The sequence below is a fragment of the Rhipicephalus microplus genome, chromosome 4, assembly GCF_043290135.1.
Source record: "Rhipicephalus microplus isolate Deutch F79 chromosome 4, USDA_Rmic, whole genome shotgun sequence".
In the NCBI taxonomy this organism is placed as follows: Eukaryota; Metazoa; Arthropoda; class Arachnida; order Ixodida; family Ixodidae; genus Rhipicephalus; species Rhipicephalus microplus.
This window is the reverse complement of record NC_134703.1, coordinates 26,326,874-26,348,573: the sequence shown is the minus strand read 5'-3', so window position 1 is coordinate 26,348,573 and position 21,700 is coordinate 26,326,874. Positions and strand designations below refer to the sequence as shown.

General features: G+C 44.3%; 1 protein-coding gene across 5 annotated transcripts in view; it reads right to left on the bottom strand.

The window, feature by feature from the left end:
* Nucleotides 1-8,732: 8,732 nt before the first annotated feature.
* Nucleotides 8,733-21,700, bottom strand: part of LOC119171764 (ETS transcription factor pointed) — a 198,151-nt gene continuing 185,183 nt past the window's right edge. For 3 of the 5 annotated variants that reach the window (XM_037422593.2, XM_037422598.2, XM_037422596.2), the window contains 3 exons: nt 15,634-15,867; nt 14,379-14,735; nt 8,733-11,598 (listed from right to left, as the gene is read on the bottom strand). In XM_037422593.2, coding sequence (XP_037278490.1) covers nt 11,258-11,598; nt 14,379-14,735; nt 15,634-15,867 — 932 coding nt within the window. In that variant the 3' untranslated portion in view covers nt 8,733-11,257. The remainder of the gene's footprint in view (nt 11,599-14,378; nt 14,736-15,633; nt 15,868-21,700) is intronic. The other 2 variants (XM_037422594.2, XM_037422595.2) reach the window with 2 other exon arrangements.

The following is a 21,700-nucleotide window of genomic DNA, read 5'->3' as shown; positions in this document are numbered from 1 at the left end:
CCTGAATAAGTTCTGTGATTTCTATTGCCAAGCTGTAATACGGACCTTGCTTTATGATGCAATTAATGGTTTGCAAAGTGGGTTTGGCATCACAGAAAATCGTCCAGGCTCAAGGTCGCTCTCCGGAAATAAATCTTATTGCCTCCCGGATAGCGACAAGCTCTGCGGCAATGGATGTAGTTTTATGGTCCACTTTGAATCGTCGAGCGATATCCATGTCTGAGATGACAAAGGCTGCGGCGGAGCTGTTTAGCGTGGTGGATCCGTCGGTGTACACGTGCAGAGAATCACTGTACGTTGTGTAAATGTGGTATAGGATCAGCTGTCTGAGGCCAACAGAAGAAATGAGCGACTTCTTCGTGATTCCAGGTATCGTAAATGAAACAGGTGGTTTAGGCAGGACCCATGGAGGCACTGCAGGGGCATTCGGCGGAGAAAATCTTGATGGTATAATGTTTTCATGCCGCGATATTACTCTTGAGAAACTGCAATCTGGGTGAATGGCGGGTAGTACTGACAGTGGGTGCTGTCTGTGTCTGCTCAGCAATCGGAGGTGAACTCTAAGTGGCTCGCAGAGCATGTATACACTGATGGGACAAGCCCGAGCCTCTCCGATTGTACCATTTGTTGAAGTACAGCGTGGTAGAACCAAGCATCTTCGTAAGCATTGAGCTTGAACACTCTCTAACGTCTTCCCACAACTAGGTCTCATATTGGAGAGCACCGGCATGCTGTGTCGAATGTATCCCACAAATAGAGCATTGTACAATCGAAGTAGCGATGATTCTGACGGGCCCCATCTTGCTCCTGCTACGTGGCGAAGAACGAGAGCAAAGCTCTTCAATTTAGATTTAAGTACTGCGACATGCCTCGTCCACGATAGATCTCTGTGTACAACAACCCCAAGGAACTTGTGGTGCGTTACAGCAGGTATTGCTGTTCCATTAATGAATATCGGGTATTTCGACATATGCTTGCGCGTGAACGCAAGCTCTGCGCATTTGTCGATTGAAAGAGTGAGCCCCTAACGTCGTAGATATTTGTATGTGATCGTCACTGCACGCTGCAGTCGAGCTCGTAATTGCGGACGAGTAGTTCCAGATGCCCATATGCATATGTCATCAGCGTATGCACTGATCTTCACCGTGCTGGGAAGTTCTGCTGCTAGGCTGATCATTGTGACATTGAATAGGATCGGGCTGAGAACTCCTCCTTGGGGAACACCACGATGAACTTTATAACGATCGGTGTCTCCGTTATTTGTCGTCATGTAAATGGTGCGGTCCCTAAGGTAGCTAAAAATCCAAGCGTACAGTCGTCCACCGATGTCAAAATCTCCCAGTGCGTCAAGGATCGCGTAATGCAGCACATTATCATAGGCACCCTTAATGTCTAAGAAGACCGCCGCCACTAGTCTGCATCGGCTTCTTTCCTCTTCAACGCTGGTGATCAAGTCGACCACATCATCAATGGCAGATCGGCCTCTTCTGAAGCCGTTCATAAATTCAGGAAAGAAGTTGTTCCTCTCTAGAAGCCACTCTAATCTTGACAGTACCATTCTTTCCATCACTTTTCCGACGCAGCTGGCTAAGGTGATTGGTCTGTAGGAGGAAAGTGCATAAGGACACATCCCCGGCTTAAGCAATGCAATAATGCGACTGCATTTCCAATGAGTTGGGACTTCTCCTGACTCCCATGAGGTGTTATAATGAGATAACAGGATACGTCGTGCTTCTGTATCAAGATGGTTGAGTGCAGCATACGTGATTCTGTCAGGTCCTGGTGCTGATGATCGGCGGGAGGCAGAAATCGCAGCGTCAAGCTCATGCATTGCAAAACGTACATCAAGGCGCTCGTCAGACGATGGAGGCGCAACGGTAGTAAGAGGCTCATTAGAGGCCAGACCATCAGTGGTGTCCACGATGAGGCTACAGTATTCACTGGCTATCTCAACTTCTGTCCGTCCCTGATGTAGAGCAACAGCTTCAAATGGTTGACGTTGTTGGGGAGTTGTCTGCAAACTTCGTACCACCCACCAGATCTTAGATAGAGGTTGCCTGGGGTCCAGAGATCCATAAAACTTTCTCCAACGTTGCCTGTCAATCTTGTCAAGATGCCGAAGAACATGTCGTTGAGCTCGACGACAGGCGGAAAGGTCTGAAGGCGACTTCGTTCGTCTGTATCGGCATTCGGCACGGCGACAGATTGCACGAAGGGCCTCGTATTGGGAGTCAACTGCTGATCTCTGCATCGGTAGGTTAACCTGTTTGGTTGTGTCACGCAGTGAAGAAGCAATGATGTTCTCTACCTCGGATGGACCAGTCGTGTGCTCACAGCCAGACTTGACAGATGCCTTGAACAGTGTCCAGTTGGTTTGACGGATGTAGTGAGTGTGCGTGCGGCGAAACCACCTGAACTGAACATAGGTTCGAAGGTGGTCACTGCCGCGAGTGTCCAAATCTGTGCACCAACATGCGGAAGACAGGAGGCTTCTGGAAACGAAACAGAGGTCGAGGCAGCTGCTGTAGGACGTGCCACGAACAAATGTAGGTGATCCGTCGTTGAGTACGCTTAGTCCATTGTTGCATATAAAATTGGCCAAATCCCTTCCGCGATAATTCGTTGCAGTGCTACCCCAGAGAGGATGATGTGCATTAAAATCGCCGATCACAATGTGTAGCCTTTGTGCTGCTTGGAGAATGGTCCCCAGGTGGAAGCAGTCCATCTGTGCGCTTGGGTGTATGTATCCTCCTATTAGTGAGAATGTCCGCTTTTTATGTGTTATAGTCAGGCTCACGTAATCATTGCTGGTATGCGACGCAATTTCATGTCTCAAGAACGTCAAATCACGGCGTATACAAACGAGAACTTCGCTCGTGCGTTAATCACTGCGGGACCAAATCTGAATATATCCAGATATACGAAAAGATGAAACCATATTCGGTTCACATATAACGATAACAGGAAATTGATATTTAAAAACCCATTGCCTGAAGTCTGACAGACGGCCGCGTAGGCCACGAGCATTCCATTGCATAACAAGCGACTGGCACATGCGTTCTTCGAATATCAGTGCCATGTTCACTTACTGAAGAACCAGTAGAAGAGGCTCCAAAACCTCAAGTAGCTGCACAGCCGCCTTAGCAGCGGGAGTGTTTAGGCTGCTGAGAATCTTACGCATCGAACCCATCAAATTTTTAAGCATAGCCTTGACATCTGCGTTGTCCATCTTCTTGTTTTTTTCATTGGTGGTAGGAACACTATGTGATGATGGCGCTATCGTAGCTCTTGACGGTAGTGAAGGCCACTGAGTCTCCGACGTGGGGAGAGCCAATGACTGGTTACATTGTACTTGCGTGGACAGTATTGGCATTTGAGCATCTGTATTCTCCTTTCTGGCCGACAAAAGTAGGCTAGTAAGTGGTGAGGGCACGGTCTTTTGTGTCGAATTCGATAAGCTATCAGCACTGCTGCTTCTTTCGTGTCGGTGTCGTGAATGATGTTTACGGCGCCGTACAGCCCTTGCAGCTTCTCTGTGTGTGGAGTGGTCTCGAACCATCTTCTTCAGGATAGTAATTTTATACCTCATTTTGGGACATTCCTTTGATGTTGCGTCACGGGCGCCTGAGCAGTTTGGGCATTTGGCCACAGCATTGCAGTTATCACCATCATGAAGGCCGCCGCAATGCTTGCAGGTTACTGCACCCTTGCAAACTGCACTAACGTGCCCAAATTTTATGCATTTATGACATTGCAGAGGTTTTGGTACGTAAGGACGTACCAAGTGCCTCACGTACCCAACTTTTACATGTGTGGGTAACGTCTTCGACTGAAACACTACTTTAACACATCGCGTGCGTCCAAAGCGGTGGAAACGAAGCACGGGAGCCGACGATGACAGCAGTTTCTCGAGACTCGAGTCTGTTATCTTTTCATCCACATCGTATATAACTCCTGTTGTCGTGTCTTCATCATACGCGGAGAATGCGCGTACCGGAATGTTTCCTAATCGGACAATCGCTTTCAGCGTGTCCAATAAAGCGTTCGTAGTGACTTCTACGGACAGTATGTTCTTTCGGGTATTTCTGCGTATTTCTACGACTTTCCCTGGAGCGACGAGCTCAAAGTACTCCGACAGGCTCTGCCTATTTAGAGAGTTCAAGTTGTCTGTCTTCGATGTCGGCACATACGAAATGGTGTACGACCGCATGCTACTCGCCTTTGTCTGTGCTTGCCAGCCAGTCGGCGATGTCCGGCTGATTTTCCTTTTCAGGCGTCGGCTTGGTACGACCACGTAGTCACTGTCCGAAGCCATATCTTCAACGGAGGAGTCATCAGAATTCTCAACGTGGACCACGCTTGGGCCGGGGTGAGAACTTGTGTCAGACGCACTATGATGTGGTCGGCCCGGTCCCGGTTGCTGGAGGGGGTTTTGATCCCCCATTCTAAGGGGGAACGCCCCTTCGAGGTGTGTCGATTATTGAAAAGTCTAGGCAAAAGAACTAGAAAACTCGCAGAGCTCGAAGCAGAGGCTGTTCTCTGTGACAACTTCTTCTTCCTCCCTAACAGAAAATAATGCCAATGAAGGTATAGGGGAAGTTATTAGGCCAATTGTAATGTAAATGAGAAGAAAGAAAAGTGGGTGAAAAGATAACTTGCCGTGGGCAGGATCCGGACTTGTGACCATTGGCCTAATAACTTCCCCTATACCTTCCTTGGCATTATTGTCTGTTAGATCTCATTATTATTGTGTAAAAACACGAAAAACGAGCCCTTAAGTATACACTTGTTTCCCTTATTCATTAACGAGGGTCTCGTACTGGCAGACTTGGTGCCTTTAGGTTGTATACGAGGCACTATTCGTCAGCTGCCAGTTCGTAATAAGTTTACGTGCTACGTGACGCCAAACAGGCTCATAAAGAGTGTGCTACACTCGCCGCCATGGCTACTAGAGGCGCTGAATGACACTCCCACGTTTTTAAAATTGACATACATACCCAGTAAAGTGGCTGGGGGGATAGCTGTCGTGGTAGATCAAGTGGTAGAGCATTGAACGCGTTATTCGAAGGTCGCAGGTTTGGATCCTGCCCACGGCAAGTTATCTTTTCACCCACTTTTCTTTCTTCTCATTTACATTACAATTGGCCTAATAACTTCCCTATACCTTCCTTGGCATTATTGTCTGTTAGATCTCATTATTATTGTGTAAAAACACGAAAAACAAGCCCTTAAGTATACTCTTGTTTCCCATATATATATATATATATATATATATATATATATATATATATATATATATATATATATATATATATATATATATATATATATATATATATATATATATATATATATATATATATATATATATATATATAATACATGAAATAACGTATCAGGTATCTTAAGACGCAAGATTCCTTATTGATACACCACCGTGCTGAACACAAATCTGCGCTTCTGAAGGTGGTGTTGGTGCCACTAAGCTTCCCAAATAACATTAAGGACCATGACATGTTCTTTTCTTTTCCCCCTAGGGTCCTCTAGTAAGGGCAACACGATGCAGTCATCGCGTCACTATTAGTGGAGTTGAGTAACACGGCAGCTTCTACGCAGTCTTAACCGGGACAAGCGCACGGACGTCTATATCCAGCACATGTGTTGTTTTCTCCATCTCTTTCCCGTTATGTTGCGTCAGCGCCATGACACCTTTTTTTTTTTTTTTTTTCACAGTCCTCTGCTTGGTAAGTTCAATACGTGCGGCGTTTATGGCACGATTTCAGATGTCACTAGTGCCTTTATGGAAGTTTCCTTTGTGAAGTGCTTTGTGACGAAATTCGAAGCACATGCAAGGATGTGCAAGCATATGCAAGACCACGTTGCGTCTCGTGGCTTTCGCACCCTAGTGTTTGAAAGGACCTTGTCGACGTGAGTTTGACTTACATGCGATGGCGTTGACTTGTACGAAAATAAGAGTCTAACAAGTTTAGTACCACGATCAGCGTGCTAGATAATCAGCATCAACGCAGCGATTGACCTTCGCCCCCTCCCCTTCCCCCACTCAAAAAAAATATCGAGTAAAAAGGGTGTCTTTTTGTCCCACAACAATAATCGTCATCAGACTTGCATGCACTTCCTTTCTTGAAAACTCGGCGCTGGCCACTTTCCTACCGAGAATGCAATGTAACCCTGATAATGGGCATGTCGATCGTGACCGGAATGTACCGGGCGTGGGGCGATAGCGCAAGGATGGAACGCAATATAGATGACGATTATTGTTGTGGGACAAAAAGACACCCTTTTTACTCGCTCTTTTTTTTTTTTTTAGAGTGCCCAATAAAGGCAGACCATGAACATCATTATGAGTGCAAATACTTTTCTTAATCTCATGGAAGGCTTTTCCCCAATATTTCTTTACATAGATTGGTCGCGCTCTTCAAATGTCATTAATTTCGAGTCCAGTATATTAATATTCTACCTGCATCGTGGAGGAAATGTTTTGCCACCTGTCGGAAAAATTTCTAAACAACAACCAAAAGTCATATAAAAACGTCAATAGATGGCAGCACACTTCTTGCGTCAGTTGGTAGGTTATTGAAGATTTGTAGGTTTCATTCTTCCTTTAAGTGTTTATAAGTGCGGGGTATTCCATAATACGCAACGGATGAAATAAAGGGTCAGTAATTAACGTCGTATTATGATTGGAACAAGGTATTATAATGAAGACAAAAACAAACTTACGTTCGAAATTTCGTTTTTTCAGTTCTTTGTAGTAATAATGCACATGACAGCAAGAGAGCTATCCCAGTTTGTAGTTTATGGTTTCTAAAGAAGCCGGAGTTTCCAGCATTATGTAGTTCTTTCATGGAGGAACGAAAGAGTTCTTTTTTTTTTCTTGCATACTTGGCAGGGGGGGGGGGGGGGGTTGAATTATTTAAATGTATGTTTGTGCTTGTGTTTGGTTAGAGACTGCGCCCCGCCGCGGTGGTCTAGTGGCTAAGGTACTCGGCTGCTGACCCGCAGGTCGCGGGATTGAATCCCGGTTGCGGCGGTTGCATTTTCGATGGAGGCGGAAATAATGTAGGCCTGTGTGCTCTGATTTGGGTGCACGTTAAAGAACCCCAGGTGGTCAAAATCTCCGGAGCCCTCCACTACGGCTTCTCTCATAATCATATGGTGGTTTTGGGACGTTAAACCCCACAAATCAATTGGTTAGAGACTGCGACACCAGCGGCAAAATCCAGCCGAGGTGTGTGTGTGTGTGTGTGTGAGAGAGAGAGAGAGAGAGAGAGAGAGAGAGAGAGCCGGTTTCTGCATTGTCGACACTTGTAACAGCTCTGACAGTTCGTTCTCGCTTGTCCTGTGTAGTATTCCTGTGCATGCTTCTTCGTGCTTCAAGGGCGCACTGCAAATATTGAGCTGCTTTTTGTTTTCATGTGGCGTTCTAATTGCTTGCTATTGCATTCATTGCTTCGCCCTTGCGATGAAACTGAGACTTTTTTCTACTTGCGACTAACTAAGGCCGCGGCAACTTCTGTGTGTCCATCGTCTAACACGTTTTTAGTAAAACATCTCATAATCAAGAAAACATTGTCAACGAAATGTTTCAAAGAACACATATTTGTCGATTCTCGTAAAATTGGGAGAGAACGCGCACTTACAAATAGCTCCAGCGACCTTACCGTTAATAGACCAACCAGGTTATGTATTACTCTTTTGCAAAATAACAAAAACGCCGACCAAGGTAAAATGCACAAAAGTTAAAAAGACGTTTCGGTTCCCCACACGGGAGCCTTGTTCACAGTTCTGTGAACAAGGCTCCCGTGTGGGGAGCCCAAACGTTGTTTTAACTTTTGTGTATTTCACCTTGGTCGGCGTTTTTGTTATTTTGCACTATGTTTGCCCCCGACCAGATGGGATTCCGTCGGACTCTTGACTGTATTACTCTTATATATTAGCGCATAAATTAATGCAATAGTCCTTTTTAGTGTTCTATCAGAGTTACAGCAAGGGAACCTTGGTTTATTGTACCCAAGGCTAGCAAGAATAATAGGACTATCACGTCGAACTGTTCATAATAAATCGAAGCCAATATTTATCAGAAGAACGGCAGTCCCTAATAGGTGTATGAGTATGCATCAGGAGTGCATCCAGTGTTTTATTTCGAGAAATACAAATTGTGTGTGTGGGAGGGCTACATGTCCTTGCCTGGAATAGTGCATAGGGCATTGAATGGGGCATAAACAAATTTTGGCCACGCCAATGAACAATATACATCAAAATATTTTGACATTAGGCCAACTGCATGCTGTTTTATCTAGGTGCCTTAGCGATCATTTTCCGATTGTTCAGATTGGGGAAACCTTTCACCTGGAGAGTGCAGTATCAAATGTGTTCCCCACGACTTGATCCACGAGACCCTTTGCTCATTCATGATATTTATTACAGAATTGATTATAATATCAAGAGCTTTGCGCAGATCGACGAGGACTGCAAGTGGCCTTAAACTGGTAGTTGTCATGTTTTCGACAGCACCACTTTTGACAGGGACAGCGAATGAATACGAAATATGAGCAATTTTTTTGTCACATGCAGGTAAATCTCACATATTCCAATACTTTTAACATATGACTACTATTAATTATTTTGAAGAAAAAACTTGCATATGCCATTTCAGGACACCAGCCCCTTCCCACTGCTCAGTATCTCAGCTAGAAAAAATGAAAAAAAAATTCAAAATCGTCTGTGCATTTTATTTCCTGTAGACCACAGAAGTCGCACATTGCATTTGAAATAAAGCAAACAAGAGAACAATGAATCACATTACAAACAAGTCTGCAAAAAATATATGTGAAGATAGCAGATCACAAGATGTCACTATGTCCCCATTGGAGTGATCCTTCAAGTGGGGCAGTTTGTAATGCTTTCTTCTTTATTGAGATCTTGCACTTCAGACGTTTTTTGAACAAAAAAGAAAAAATGACAAGAACAAAGGTAGAGTGAAGAAAGATATAGTAATAAAGATCATCTCTTCATGCCGAGACAAAAGCATAGAGACCTCTGGAAATAATTTACAAAGGCTGGCGCACAGCGTTAAATGGGTGACACATAAAAGATGCGAGAACATTAAAGAAAAAAAGGCATGAAGTAGAAAAGGGAAACATGCCCGTTCATGCATTGCACTTCCAACTTGGAACGTGCCGCACAAACATATAAAAATTTTGCTTTGTATAAATATATGTAAATCTTCTTTGGAAGACAAACAAATTAAGGCACGGCTTCCACAACGTTCGCGTATGACAAAATACTGGCGGCACACATTCCTAATACTTTTTGTACACTTCCTTTGAAGAGAAGCATCCACATTGTTTAATCAAGTATAAATTACTTCAAGGGAGAAAAACTGGTTTCAACATGTGTTATGTATGGGGACACCATTTATAAGGCGAAAAAGAAACACTGTAGATGCTTGTCTTTCGCTGTTGGATACATCAAGGGGGAGCCATTCACATCACATGAACAACAAAAACCATAGCAATAGCAAATGCACATCCACTATTTTTCTGGGCAGTTCATCTGCACACAGAAAAATGCACAATTCTTATATATCTTCTGTCCTAAAGTCATCTTATGTATAATTATTCCTCATGTCTCACAAATGCCGCACAATGTATCAAGCTGTTACTAATAAAATACGTTCATGAAGTAAAATTTCATGCTTGTAATATACATGTATTTATTTACAAGTCTAAGCAAGTTGAAAAATGATGTGCAGCATGACAACGCAAACGGCAACTGCTGTCACCAACAGGCAGGTATTCAGAGTTACAAGCACAAAAAAAACAAATGACAAAATGCTAATGTCATGTGCAACAAAACAGACAACTGCCAAGAGCAAACAGATGAGACAGTGAACTACTTTGGCTTTTTGCTGTATCTTTCTTGCTTTGTAGTTTCAACAAGAAAAAAAAAGAAAAAAAGCACATCCTGTTTATGACTATAATAACGTTTCGTGACTAACACACAATAAAACAAAGATAAAAGATGAAAAAGGTACTTGGCAATGTTGATCTTAGCTAATAGTTCTTGCTCACGACAAATATAATGAGCTTTTTTTAGGAGGCGCTTCAACATGAAAGAATCATGTGCATGATGTAACTTTTACCAGAGAAACACTGAGACAATAAAAATGATGGCTCATTAGAATAAGTGACTACGGTAACATTTGTTTTGAAAAATTGGCTGTTTTCAGCTAACTATTTATAAAGAAATTGTTAGCTGAAATTAACAAAACAACGTAATTGATTGTATGCACTATGGTTTCAGAGATTACAGCTGCCACAGTGAATCAGCAACGTCGCTAGATATCGGTTTGTTTTTTTTTTCACTTTAGAAAACTGTCATGGTAAATAAAAGAAACAGCTTAATGCCAGAAAGAACTTCAACTTCTCGAAGTGCAGCCCACCGTTGATACACCTCTCTGCAAATTATTCAAAGCCATTTGTATTCACATAATTTTGTTATTTGGGTAGAAAACTATAGCCAGAAGTATTGTGCATACACTACATGAAGCACATTAAGCAAATAAAGACATAAAATTGAAGAATAGAACATGTTGTAAAGATTTGACTTTGCAGAACATTGGGAATACGTTCGTCTCTGGGCACAATATAACTGCAAAAAGCAACTGTCATTTCACTCATCAACATTGATTGCATAGTACACCGCTTTGGTGCATGTTGAAATGTGAAGTGCTAAGACAATTTCTTTGAAAATGTATTAACATATCAGCAATACGTTCAACTTTCAACACACAAACAAAAATACATGAACTACTGAAGTCGACAGCTGGGAAGTGCCGTCCGCCTGCCTCACTTGGGCAGGAAGAAGATTTGATGGAAATATGAATTGCTTGAGCAAGGTTAAGGCTTCAACTCCATATGAGACAAAGGTAACCTCGGTATTGCAGGCGGCGGGGTATGAAGACTGCCAGCGATTCTTATGCTTCATTACGTCTAAGAAAAGGCTCCTTGAAACACTTTTTATCTTTATTAAAATGTTTGTGCTTTCATAAAGAGTCTCTTATCTCATAGCATACGTCAGGAGACACACACACACACACTCCCACACTGGTTGAGCAGGAATCCGTCCAGTGAGTCCGTGCTGTAGAACCTGCATCACCAACACCTCTGATGATGAACTCAGATTGTGTGAAAGTCACTTAAAGAAACAACATCCTGCATGAAAGCTGATCGTCTCAGTCTTCATCTTTCTTCTCTGGCTTCAGCTCGACCATAGCATGCAGTTCTTCAGGCGTGTAGCCCAACAGCGTCTGCAGGTCACACACAAAGCGGTACACATAGCGCTTTCCAGCAGTTTTGTGAATGATGTTCTTGTCATAGTAGTAGCGTAGACCTCGGCTAAGCTTCTCATAGTTCATTTTCGGCTTGTTTTTTCTGACACCCCAACGCCGGGCCACTTCATCTGGGTCAGTAAGCTTGAACTCCCAGCCATCACCTGTCCAGCTGATGAACCCTTGGCAGGACTTGTCGGTGAGGAGCTCAAGTAGGAACTGCCAAAGCTGGATTGGTCCACTTCCTGTGATACAATAAGAAAATAAGAAATATAGAAAAGGAGATCAGTAAATTTATTTGACTGTGTGATCACATTACTATGCAAAATAGCAAAAAGCTGACCACCTTGCAATGTTACTAGTATGTGCCAGCATAGCATCATCTAAGAAAGACCATATTTAGGATATCCCTGATAAAGTAAGTCTAGGTTGCTCTACATCATGAGTCAGTGCCATCCCGCTCAAAATCTTTATCATATAAATAAATCTAAGCTCTTATATTTTTAATACTTTAACGAATCTTTTTGCATTACATTTATGAAGAGACTTTCGTGCAAATCAGAGCTATGTTTTTTTTAATAAGTCGAGTCAGTGTGTTTTTATATCAATACAAGCAAATAACACAGTATTTGCAAGAGAGGGGAGATTGTATCTGTTCAAGCCGCTTTCACATGTGGTTGACGCATGCACTGAAACCACTGTGACGGGCCAACTGGAAGCGCTCAAAGTTGCTGCCATGCTGTAGCCATATGAAGGATATTACAACAAAATGAGCTGCAAACCGGCATGGATGAAGATATTCATGGAATCAGTACAACCCTCATAATGCTATTTATTTTGCATTTCGTTTATGGTGAGTTGTTATAGAATAATTAAGTGCATACAAGCAGCTTTATTATTCGTCAGCACAATAGTGCATAGTGCCTCTATTGTGCAAGCTCTTTTAAAAGTTTTGACCTAATATTTGAAGTTCAGAGACACCATATATATAACATAGATATAAGGGGTTCACGATTCTTGTATGATGAAGCAGTGTGGTCGTAGATAATCAACTTGGCCTATCTTACATTATTCGCTAATTTCGATATCTTATCAGTCTTCCTAATCTTATGATGCTGACAAGATAATAATGCATATTTTAGCACACTCAAATTTGTTCGAGTAGCCCTCAAACTTTAATGCATGTGAAGCACAACAATTTTGGTGATCAGTAATTAAACGTCATGACACGGTGTGAGTTAGAACGACAGTAGAAGTGACTCAGCCTGTTGCTATATTGTTGCCCAACCACAGATATTTGATAATTCACGAGTTTGCCTTTATGAAAAATGTTTGCCGAAGTTTTTAGCACAAAATTTCTAACAGTACAAGCGCAATATCTTTGCAATCAGCCTGGGATTCACAGCATCATTCTGAGTCACTTCAACACCATTCTGTTTGCTATGGAAGCGGGAAGCGGGAAGGAGAATTTACAAGCACAAATTTCGAAGGCAAGAAGATACCAAGTGAAAAATGCTTCAAAAAGCAGAGCCAAGAGCAAAGTTCATCCATGTAGCATTCCATTTACAGCTAAAGCCATGCACAAAAGCAAAGGGCCTTCAAACACTGCAGTAAAAAGAAATGCGAAGCTCTAAGGTGGGTGCATGCCTGAGTGACAAAATGTAATAAGCGCTCTACAAACTGTTTCACAATGTGCACATATAAAGGGGACAGCCGAAATAGATCTCTGGCCATGCAAAAATAGACATACCTGAGCTAAAACAATAAGAAGTCATTTATTAAGCAATTATTATACCTAATTAAAGCATAATATTGTCATTCATACCGGGGCTGTACTGAATCTAAGATCTATGTAAGCACATTATTTTCAACAGATTGAGATTGCTGCAAACCTTTACGCTTTAGCTCGGTGTACAAGTCTTTGTTCACAAAGAAGATATACTGTATCTCTCTGAACAAATCAACTAGCTTAGGGGCCCATGACTATCAATAACATGTGATTTCACAGGACGTCTTGAGGGGCTAGTTGGTTCATTCTATTCAGGTAAAAAATTGCGCTGAAATAGAAAGGACACCACAAAGAAGGAACACTTAAACAGATCGAGCGCAACACTTAAACACTTAAACAGATTGCGCTCGATCTGTTTAAGTGTTCCTTCTTTGTGGTGTCCTTTCTATTTCAGCGCAATTTTTTACCTGATTTCACAAAGCAGATTCTTTGTTAGGTTTCTAGCAAAATGTCATTTAAAGTTATTACAGAGTGAAACTTTATCTTATTGTCTTTGTGAAAAAATACAAAATGTTGACGTAGGGTAAAAATAGCTTCTCTTTAATGTTCAGAGGCCACAGAGCAATAAGTATGCCTAATTTTCTTGAGATACTGCCCCACAAAAGTAGTTTCAAAAATCACTAGCCAGCAAGAATTCTATGATATTTACAATATATGTCTTGGTTATTTTCAATGGCAGCAATAATTTACCAGAGACATATTATTTGCCAGAAAAGGGTATAAATTTAATCTAACCAACAGTATAGAGCGCATATGCCCCGCCGTGGTGGTCTAGTGGCTAAGGTACTCTGCTGCTGACCCGCAGGTCGCGGCTTCGAATCCCAGCTGTGGCGGCTGCATTTCCGATGGAGGCGGAAATGTTGTAGGCCCGTGTGCTCAGATTTGGGTTCACGTTAAAGAACCCCAGGTGGTCGAAAATTTCCGGAGCCCTCCACTACGGCGTCTCTCATAATCATATGGTGGTTTTGGGACGTTAAACCCTACATATCAATCAATCAGTATAGAGCGCATAGTTTTTCAGTTAGTATTTACCCTAAAAAATTTAGGTAAGCCTAAGGTATTAGTCCAAGAGTTGCAACATGGATGAGTTTCTCTCGCTCAATGTACAGAACAATTAGAAATAATAAATTGCATTATCTAACCACATCTAGTGAAAAAGATGTGAGGCAGAAACATCGCCTGACTTTATCGCTTCCACGAGCAAGCAGAACGGCGAGGGTTAGTCCAAGGACACACCAGAATAACCTGCTAAAACGGCCGCTTGGATGACAGGCTTGCTGTCGCCGCCGGCGCCGAGGTGCGATCGCTGCAACGCACCAGGGCTCAGGTGGGCCAGAGGACCGTCGACGCGAAGCCCGTGCAAAGGTCCAAATGACGATGGGTGGTGATGGTGGTGCGGCGGTGGCACACCGCCGTTGGCTGCGGCTGCGGCTGCGGCGGCAGCTGCCACGCCATTCTGGTGGGCCGCGGCGGCCGCTGCCCAGTGGTCAGCAGCGCTTTGAACGGCCGTGGGCACCGTCTGGAAGGGTGGCTCGTAGTGATGGGCACCCGGATAGCGCTCGGGGAGGCCCATGTCATGATGAGAATACCTCGCTGGATTTGGGGAATAGAAACGTAGGCAACATTAGAAACCGAGCATCAGTAGAAGAACTGAGAGCTGCTCTTGAGAGCTGGGAAAGTGGAAATGTCATCAAACAGTCAAATAATGTCACGTTTGTGAAGGTTGGTGATGGTACGCATATTCTACAGTAGATACTTACCTATGTGCGTGAAAGAACATCGGCTAAGATGTGTGTGGTACGTTTTCTTTTCCTGGCATATGTAGCTCCTATGTCCGTTCAAAGTTACACTTCTCAAATCTCACTAGGTTGGTTCATCAGTCCCATTAGAATCTAATGCAGTTCTTTTATATAATAAAATAATTTATTGATATCATATATATGCGGTCATGCGGTCCACATCTCATGGTGCAGCGAAGAACAATCATTTGAAGTACAAGCGTGTCTCTCATTATTACCTAAGTGCAATATACGCATACATCTTGATGATCCTCTTAAGCATCAATTCCATGTGTGTCAGGCAGTGTGTGTCAGGTGCAAATGAGCCTAACAAATCTCAACTGACACAAGTAAACAATCATAAACACTTGTCTTTGTGTTTGTTTTGTCCATTTTCTTTTGTTGCTCTGATTTACCTCTTCTAAACGTGAAACCATATAGACCAACAGTTATTTTTCTATTAAAAAAAATGTTACTGGCAGAAGAAAGCCTATTGCCTTCAAAGTTATTGTCGTTTACAATACGTCTCTTTTGAAGACGGCGCGGCATGTAGAAGGCAATATTACCCATATAACCTTCAAAGTTACTGTCATTTTGGATAAGTCTCTCTTAAAGACGGCGAGGCATGTTGGAAGTCAATGTTACCCATACAACTTTTGGGGGTCAGTTCGCCAATTCAAAAACTGGGCCAGTGAAATGGCAGTAACACTTACGCCTGGAAAACTCCTTGCTTGTCGTGTATGCGGGCTGGAACTTTGATTCGTGCACAACAGCGGACGTAGAAGGGTAGAACTCCGGACTTGAGTCCAAGTAGGGTGGGTGCGACTGAGGTGTCTCGAGCCCGTACTCCTGGGACTCGTCATAGGAATTGTGGCCACCAAGCGCCATCTCCTCCTGGTTCATGTCGTTCAACGTGTGAAGGCTCTCGCTTATGTGGTTGTAGCCTCCTGCACAAATGTGGAAAAGAACTGTGTTTCTGTCGGGCAACTGCAGACTCATGAGATCTGTACTGTGAACGTTTTTGTACGAAACAGCACCACACTTCACTAAGGTTTCGAACAGGGGACAGTTATACCTGAATACGTGAAATGACCTAAAATAATCGGGAGAACCAAAGGTTCAATAACTGTGATGTAGAATCGCACAATAAAGCTCATGAAAGCCTATGTGACGCACACCCTTTCATTTATAACCATACTGTCCGCACAATGTACCAGAAAGTAAACTTGCTACTCGCGCTATATTTCAAAGAAAATTCACTGAATAAAAAATCAACTCCATAAAAATTGCTACTTTGCCTCCAGTACAAAGACATTATATGCAGAACTTCGTCACGTAAAATATTGAGTTCATAAGGACAGAAGACAGAAGTTCATAGGGACTGAACATTGATGCATCCACACAGTGACATGCATCAATGTTCAATGCTTTCGCTGTCTATATAGCGTCAGCACAGCATATGAATATCAGTTAGTCCTTTACGTTTCTGTTTTATCAAAACAAAAATAAATGAAGTGAGCCATAATCCTTTACGTTAATATGTTTGACCAAATCGCTATGTGAGCTTGAGTATGACAGGCTGGCCAACTGTACATGAAAAGCATGAAAGCCTTGAATGCATGAGAATCACGGAAAAAGTTTGCTGTTGACGTTGGGGAAAACTTTCACAGGTGCCTGATGGCACCCAGGTCGCGTTCTGTGTGTCTTTGACACGAGTGTTTGGAATGGCAGCACTTGGAAGTATAGGAACATGCTTCAGCGCATGGCCAACTTCAGCATACACTAGATAATAGGATGTCCTGCAAATCTTGACCTACTGCCAAGCCCCGAACTCCTCTTAGCAATTTACAGATGCCAATGCTGATAGCATTGAAAAAAATCACAGCATATCCATGCAGTAAGTGATGATGAGTGGGGCGAAACGTTTATCCGTCCCTCCATGCTTGTATATTTCCGTCTGTGCTTGCGCCCGTCTGTTCGTCCGTGCTTGCGTCCATCTGTATGTATATATGTATGTATGTATGTCCATCCTTCCGTCCACCTGTCCATCTATCCGTCTGTCTGTCGTCTGTCCGGATGTCTGCCTGTCTAAGTCTGCCCGTCCGTCCATCTAGTGAAGAAACACTCCAAGTACTGCCACCTCGCACCTTTTCATCTTATATTCATCATATACAAGTGCCGCCCCCCAACGGAAATTCCAAGGACTAAAGCGAGAGGTGGCCACTACATACAGGGGACACACGACCGACGCTTTTAAGAGCTTCGCCCCAAAAATTGTGCGCAATATATAAATTACGCATACACACGCAGAATGCCTACTAGTAGCGTATATCCGCCCAAGACATGAATGCTATTCGCTTAGTAAGAATAAAATGTGTGTACAGGACACTTCCGAGCATTTCTACTTTCAATAACAACTCAGCTATAAAAATTAATAATGGAATCAAAATGACTTGATGAAAAGTATGAAAAAAGTCCGCAAGGTGGTGCCACCGCCCGCAGCATCCATAAGTCCTCAAGCGGCCGGCCGCGCTCTCCACCGCCTTCACGGTGAACAAACGGTCACGCATGCATTCAGATAATGTCCGTGCTCTTTTGAGGCAGCCTGGTGGCCCTTCATGAGAGACCGAAATTGCGCGGTCAGCGTGGTGGAGCAAGTTGACAGTAGGCGGAGGCAAAGGGTCCCCCGCCTCCGCAGCCTGTCCCGGGCACGACTATGGCTACACCGCAGTAGCCAATTCGGCTGCAGTGCTTCAAAGGGACCACTCCATTTCGAAACCGAGGCGAGCTCTGTTCTCGAAGACTGTAGTGCTCGCCCCCACGGTCGGGTGCGGCGACGCAGGGGTCCGGAGAAAAGCGGTCTCCGCCGCCATAACATGCTCCGCTGCCCCTGACGACGAGCGCCTTGGCCACCGGTCAGTGCGCACGGCGTCTTGCTTGCGCGACACATATTGGGCAACTGACTCCCATCACTGGCAAAGCGCTGAATCACGTGTGGCGCTCGGGCGCACGCACACAAAGCAAAACTCCCCCTTCTCGGGAACTTCGACGAGCATGATTCAACCCTCGGAACGAACCTCGCGACGTTTTTTTTTTTTTTTTTAATCCCAACTCGATGCCCGGCGGCTTCTGATCGGGAATGATTGATTGATTGATATGTGGGGTTTAACGTCCCAAAACCACCATATGATTATGAGAGACGCCGTAGTGGAGGGCTCCAGAAATTTCGACCACCTGGGGTTCTTTAACGTGCACCCAAATCTGAGCACACGGGCCTACAACGTTTCCGCCTCCATCGGAAATGCAGCCGCCGCAGCCGGGATTTGAACCCGCGACCTGCGGGTCAGCAGTCGAGTACCTTAGCCACTAGACCACCGCGGCGGGGTCTGATCGGGAATGAGTATAAGGACCTGGCGTTACTTCGTCAACGCAGGATGCTTAGAAAGAATGAACGAGCTTTCGCACGCATCTCATTCCGTGCAAGAGAGAGAGAGAGAGAAAAAAAAAAACTGGTCACCAATAATGCGTACATTGCACGATTGCTACGTACAACCCATCATTCAGCCATGCTCTTGTTTGATTGCATTTTTTTTTAAGTTTGCGCATTCTGCATCGCGATCGAGAATAAGGTTAAACGCGTTATAAAGTTAGAAGATTGTTCACACAGAAAGTGTTCGTTTTACTGATTGCACCATAGTAGCCGTAAAAACCAAAGCCACTCATTCCTAAACGAAGAAGGCGCCCACCTCAAGGAGAAGAAAGGGAACATTTCCCTCCTCCACGCTCTAATCCACAAATAAACGCTTTTTTGCCTATGTGTCTCTATTGTCTATACCGTGAGCCAAGTTCTAAAGACGAGCGGGATAATGACAGAAAGGCGATGTTTCTCTAAAAAATCGCGGCACACGTGTCTAAGCGGTGCGGGTAGGTCGACATGGCGGCATCCGAAATGTGCCGTATAAGCACGTTTGCGCCACCGGAATTCGGAGAAATCAGCCCTACGTATACAGCAGCGGCCACGAACGATCTCACGGCGAAAGGAATCGGAAGAAGGAAAACGTGCAGTCCAAGCCCGTCTCGTCATAAATACGCACGCGCAACAGGTGGCAAGCGCGACGAACAGAAATCAGCGCGGGAAAAAGGAAACGCATTCGTCCGGCCGTGGCGAAAAACAACGGAACGGGGCTAATTTAGGGCCCGCGGAAGCCTGGGATAGAGGGACCGCGGGTACCGGCTATAAATTCACGGGGCCGAGAAAGAGGAGAAAACGCGTAGAGAGGCACAAACACAACCCGCCTCACTCATCGATCCAAATCAGCTACCGTCCGAGCCCTGTTTGCAGCCGTGAGAACGGCGTTGTCTGCATGCAATGGAACCACTCTGCATTGCTATGCGTTGAAGCTTTACGCGGTTGCCTGCAGTGCCACAACGCTGCATAGCGCGAGGTGTCTGTATAAAAACTATCGCCGCGCAAACCATATCTCGCTCTGGCCATATTTTGCGAGGCGTCTATCACTCTCGCGTGAGTCATAAGCTCCGTACGTATGCGTTGTAGCCTTGATACTGTATCTGCATTCTTATACACTTTTATTCGAGGCGGCAAACGGTTTCAAGGATGGCACGAAACAGCCGAATCGCGCCATTCGCGTGCCCGCAATTTTCTCAGCGATAGCGGGAAAACAACACAAACCGCCATGGTAAACTCACTTCCAGCAATGCATAATGGTCGATTTCAGTGACGGTAGTTTCGTGTACCGGGAATTATCAATGCTTTCCTGGTGTTAGTTCCAAGTACAACGCGCGAAATGTTTACCTCAGGGGATGATGGTGAAACTTTTATCAGGGGAATCGTTTATAGATGAGAGAAATTGTGCACTTGTGCTTAAGGCTCACGGCGAAGCGAAGAAACCTTTCTGATGGATAGCGTCTGCAGAAGTGATATTCTGGATCCGTGTGACTGGTCACAACAACTCTATAGCGATCAGCTATTGCACGAAATCCACCACGATACCCCGAAACGACGACGCGAACGACAAATGATACACCGTACGTAAACGCCTATCATGACTAATGTGTTCTCGTGTCCTTGCCCCGGTGGAAACCTACTGGAACACATAAGGAGACAAGGGGAAAATATAAATAGGAACAGCAGCTAGATTAAGGCAAAATGGCAATTGTCTTCGTACTGGAGAACAGAACGAACGTGGAAAATGTGTTTACCACCGAGTTTCAGCGCCTCACTCGTACATAGTAAAGCCAGAAAGCAATAAAATAACAGAATAAAATATAGAAATGCATAGAAAATCATGTCGTTCTTCAAAACGGCTAATAGAGCTAAGGAGCGGCAGAAACCCTGCTGCCACCGCCACGCGCCGACAAGGCCACCAAGTCCGCAAGATAGCAAGAAAAAGAAGCAAAAATAAGATGACGGGGGGGGGAGGGGGGGTAGAGAAGGCGACGGCGTCGGACTGCCCAGCGGACCAGTTCGGACTCACTGGAGCCGTGCCTTATTTTTCCCCGGTTGGAAAAGCGTTTCTTAACTTCAGCCCGCCTGCAGGCAACGCGTATGTCGCAAGGTCATTACGTCATTTGCTCGGTAGGCTTGTTTCTTGCCATACACTGGTTGCTTTGCTTCGTCCCCCCTAACTTTCTCTCTGCAAATGCATTTTTACTGTCCGCTCTGATGATTCTGTCAGCTTCACTTTCGGCCATAAATTCCAGCACAGTGACGAAATTGCAATAGTAAATTATGTGTCTTGAGGTCAACTGTGAGTTTCTACTGAGGATATTTTACGAGCTCGAAGCCAAAAGTGCGTGCGGAAGCACCAAAGTTTTTCATTTGTTTTTTTTTCATATTTTTTTTTGTTCCTCATCGCCTCGCCTTGCGTTGTCTCATCTTTTCTTTCTATTCCAGGGGCTGCCTATCATCACCGTATTCGAATTCTGAATACGGCTCAACACTGGGAGAACTGTGCTTTCCGTTTGTTTTAGCGTGGTATGATTTCCCTATACGATTCGACCTTTGGCATTGGCATTCGCGAAAGCTGCCAGTTTGGCACGTGCCAGATTGCTATACAGGCAGCACCACACGTTCGCAACGCAGTTCAAGTGACGATCGCAATTCTGGCACCTGGTTAACACAGCAACGCTGCAGGAATTCCGAAAATTTTTGAGCCCATACTTTCAAAGGAAAGAAAACATCAACATTCTGTTTCGTTGTTTTTTTTAATGCTTAGAAAACTTTCGAAGCAGGCAGGGGATCCTGGATCTCTCAGTGCTAAAGGAATCAATAATAATAATAATAATAATAATAATAATAATAATAATCACTTTCGCCTCCATCGAATCTGCGGCCGCTGTGCCTTAGATTCGATACCGCGAGCTGCCGGTAATAGAATCCAATGACATCGGATACCAGGTGGGGAACATAACGGGCGTACTGAGCACCAAGAAATTACCTCAGGTGGTTGGTTCAAAATGTTTGTTAAAAGAAGAAAAGAAAAACCCCCAGAAGTGTAAGTAGGCCTAAGCTGACGTATATCCTATCTCAATGACTAACACACACATTGTCACATCTCTGGAAAGCCGAGCCAGCAGAACAGCCACATGTGTGCTGAGGAATCGCGATAATGAATCGGGGAGGGGTTTAGTCGTGTCGTATGGCCCAGCCAGTGAAGCCTCCAGCGCATGATTTGGGAATTCCGATGAATATGCGGATGAATCGTGCGAAAACAGAGTGAATAACCTGTGTCCGCTATATACGGACTTCCTCCGGTGATT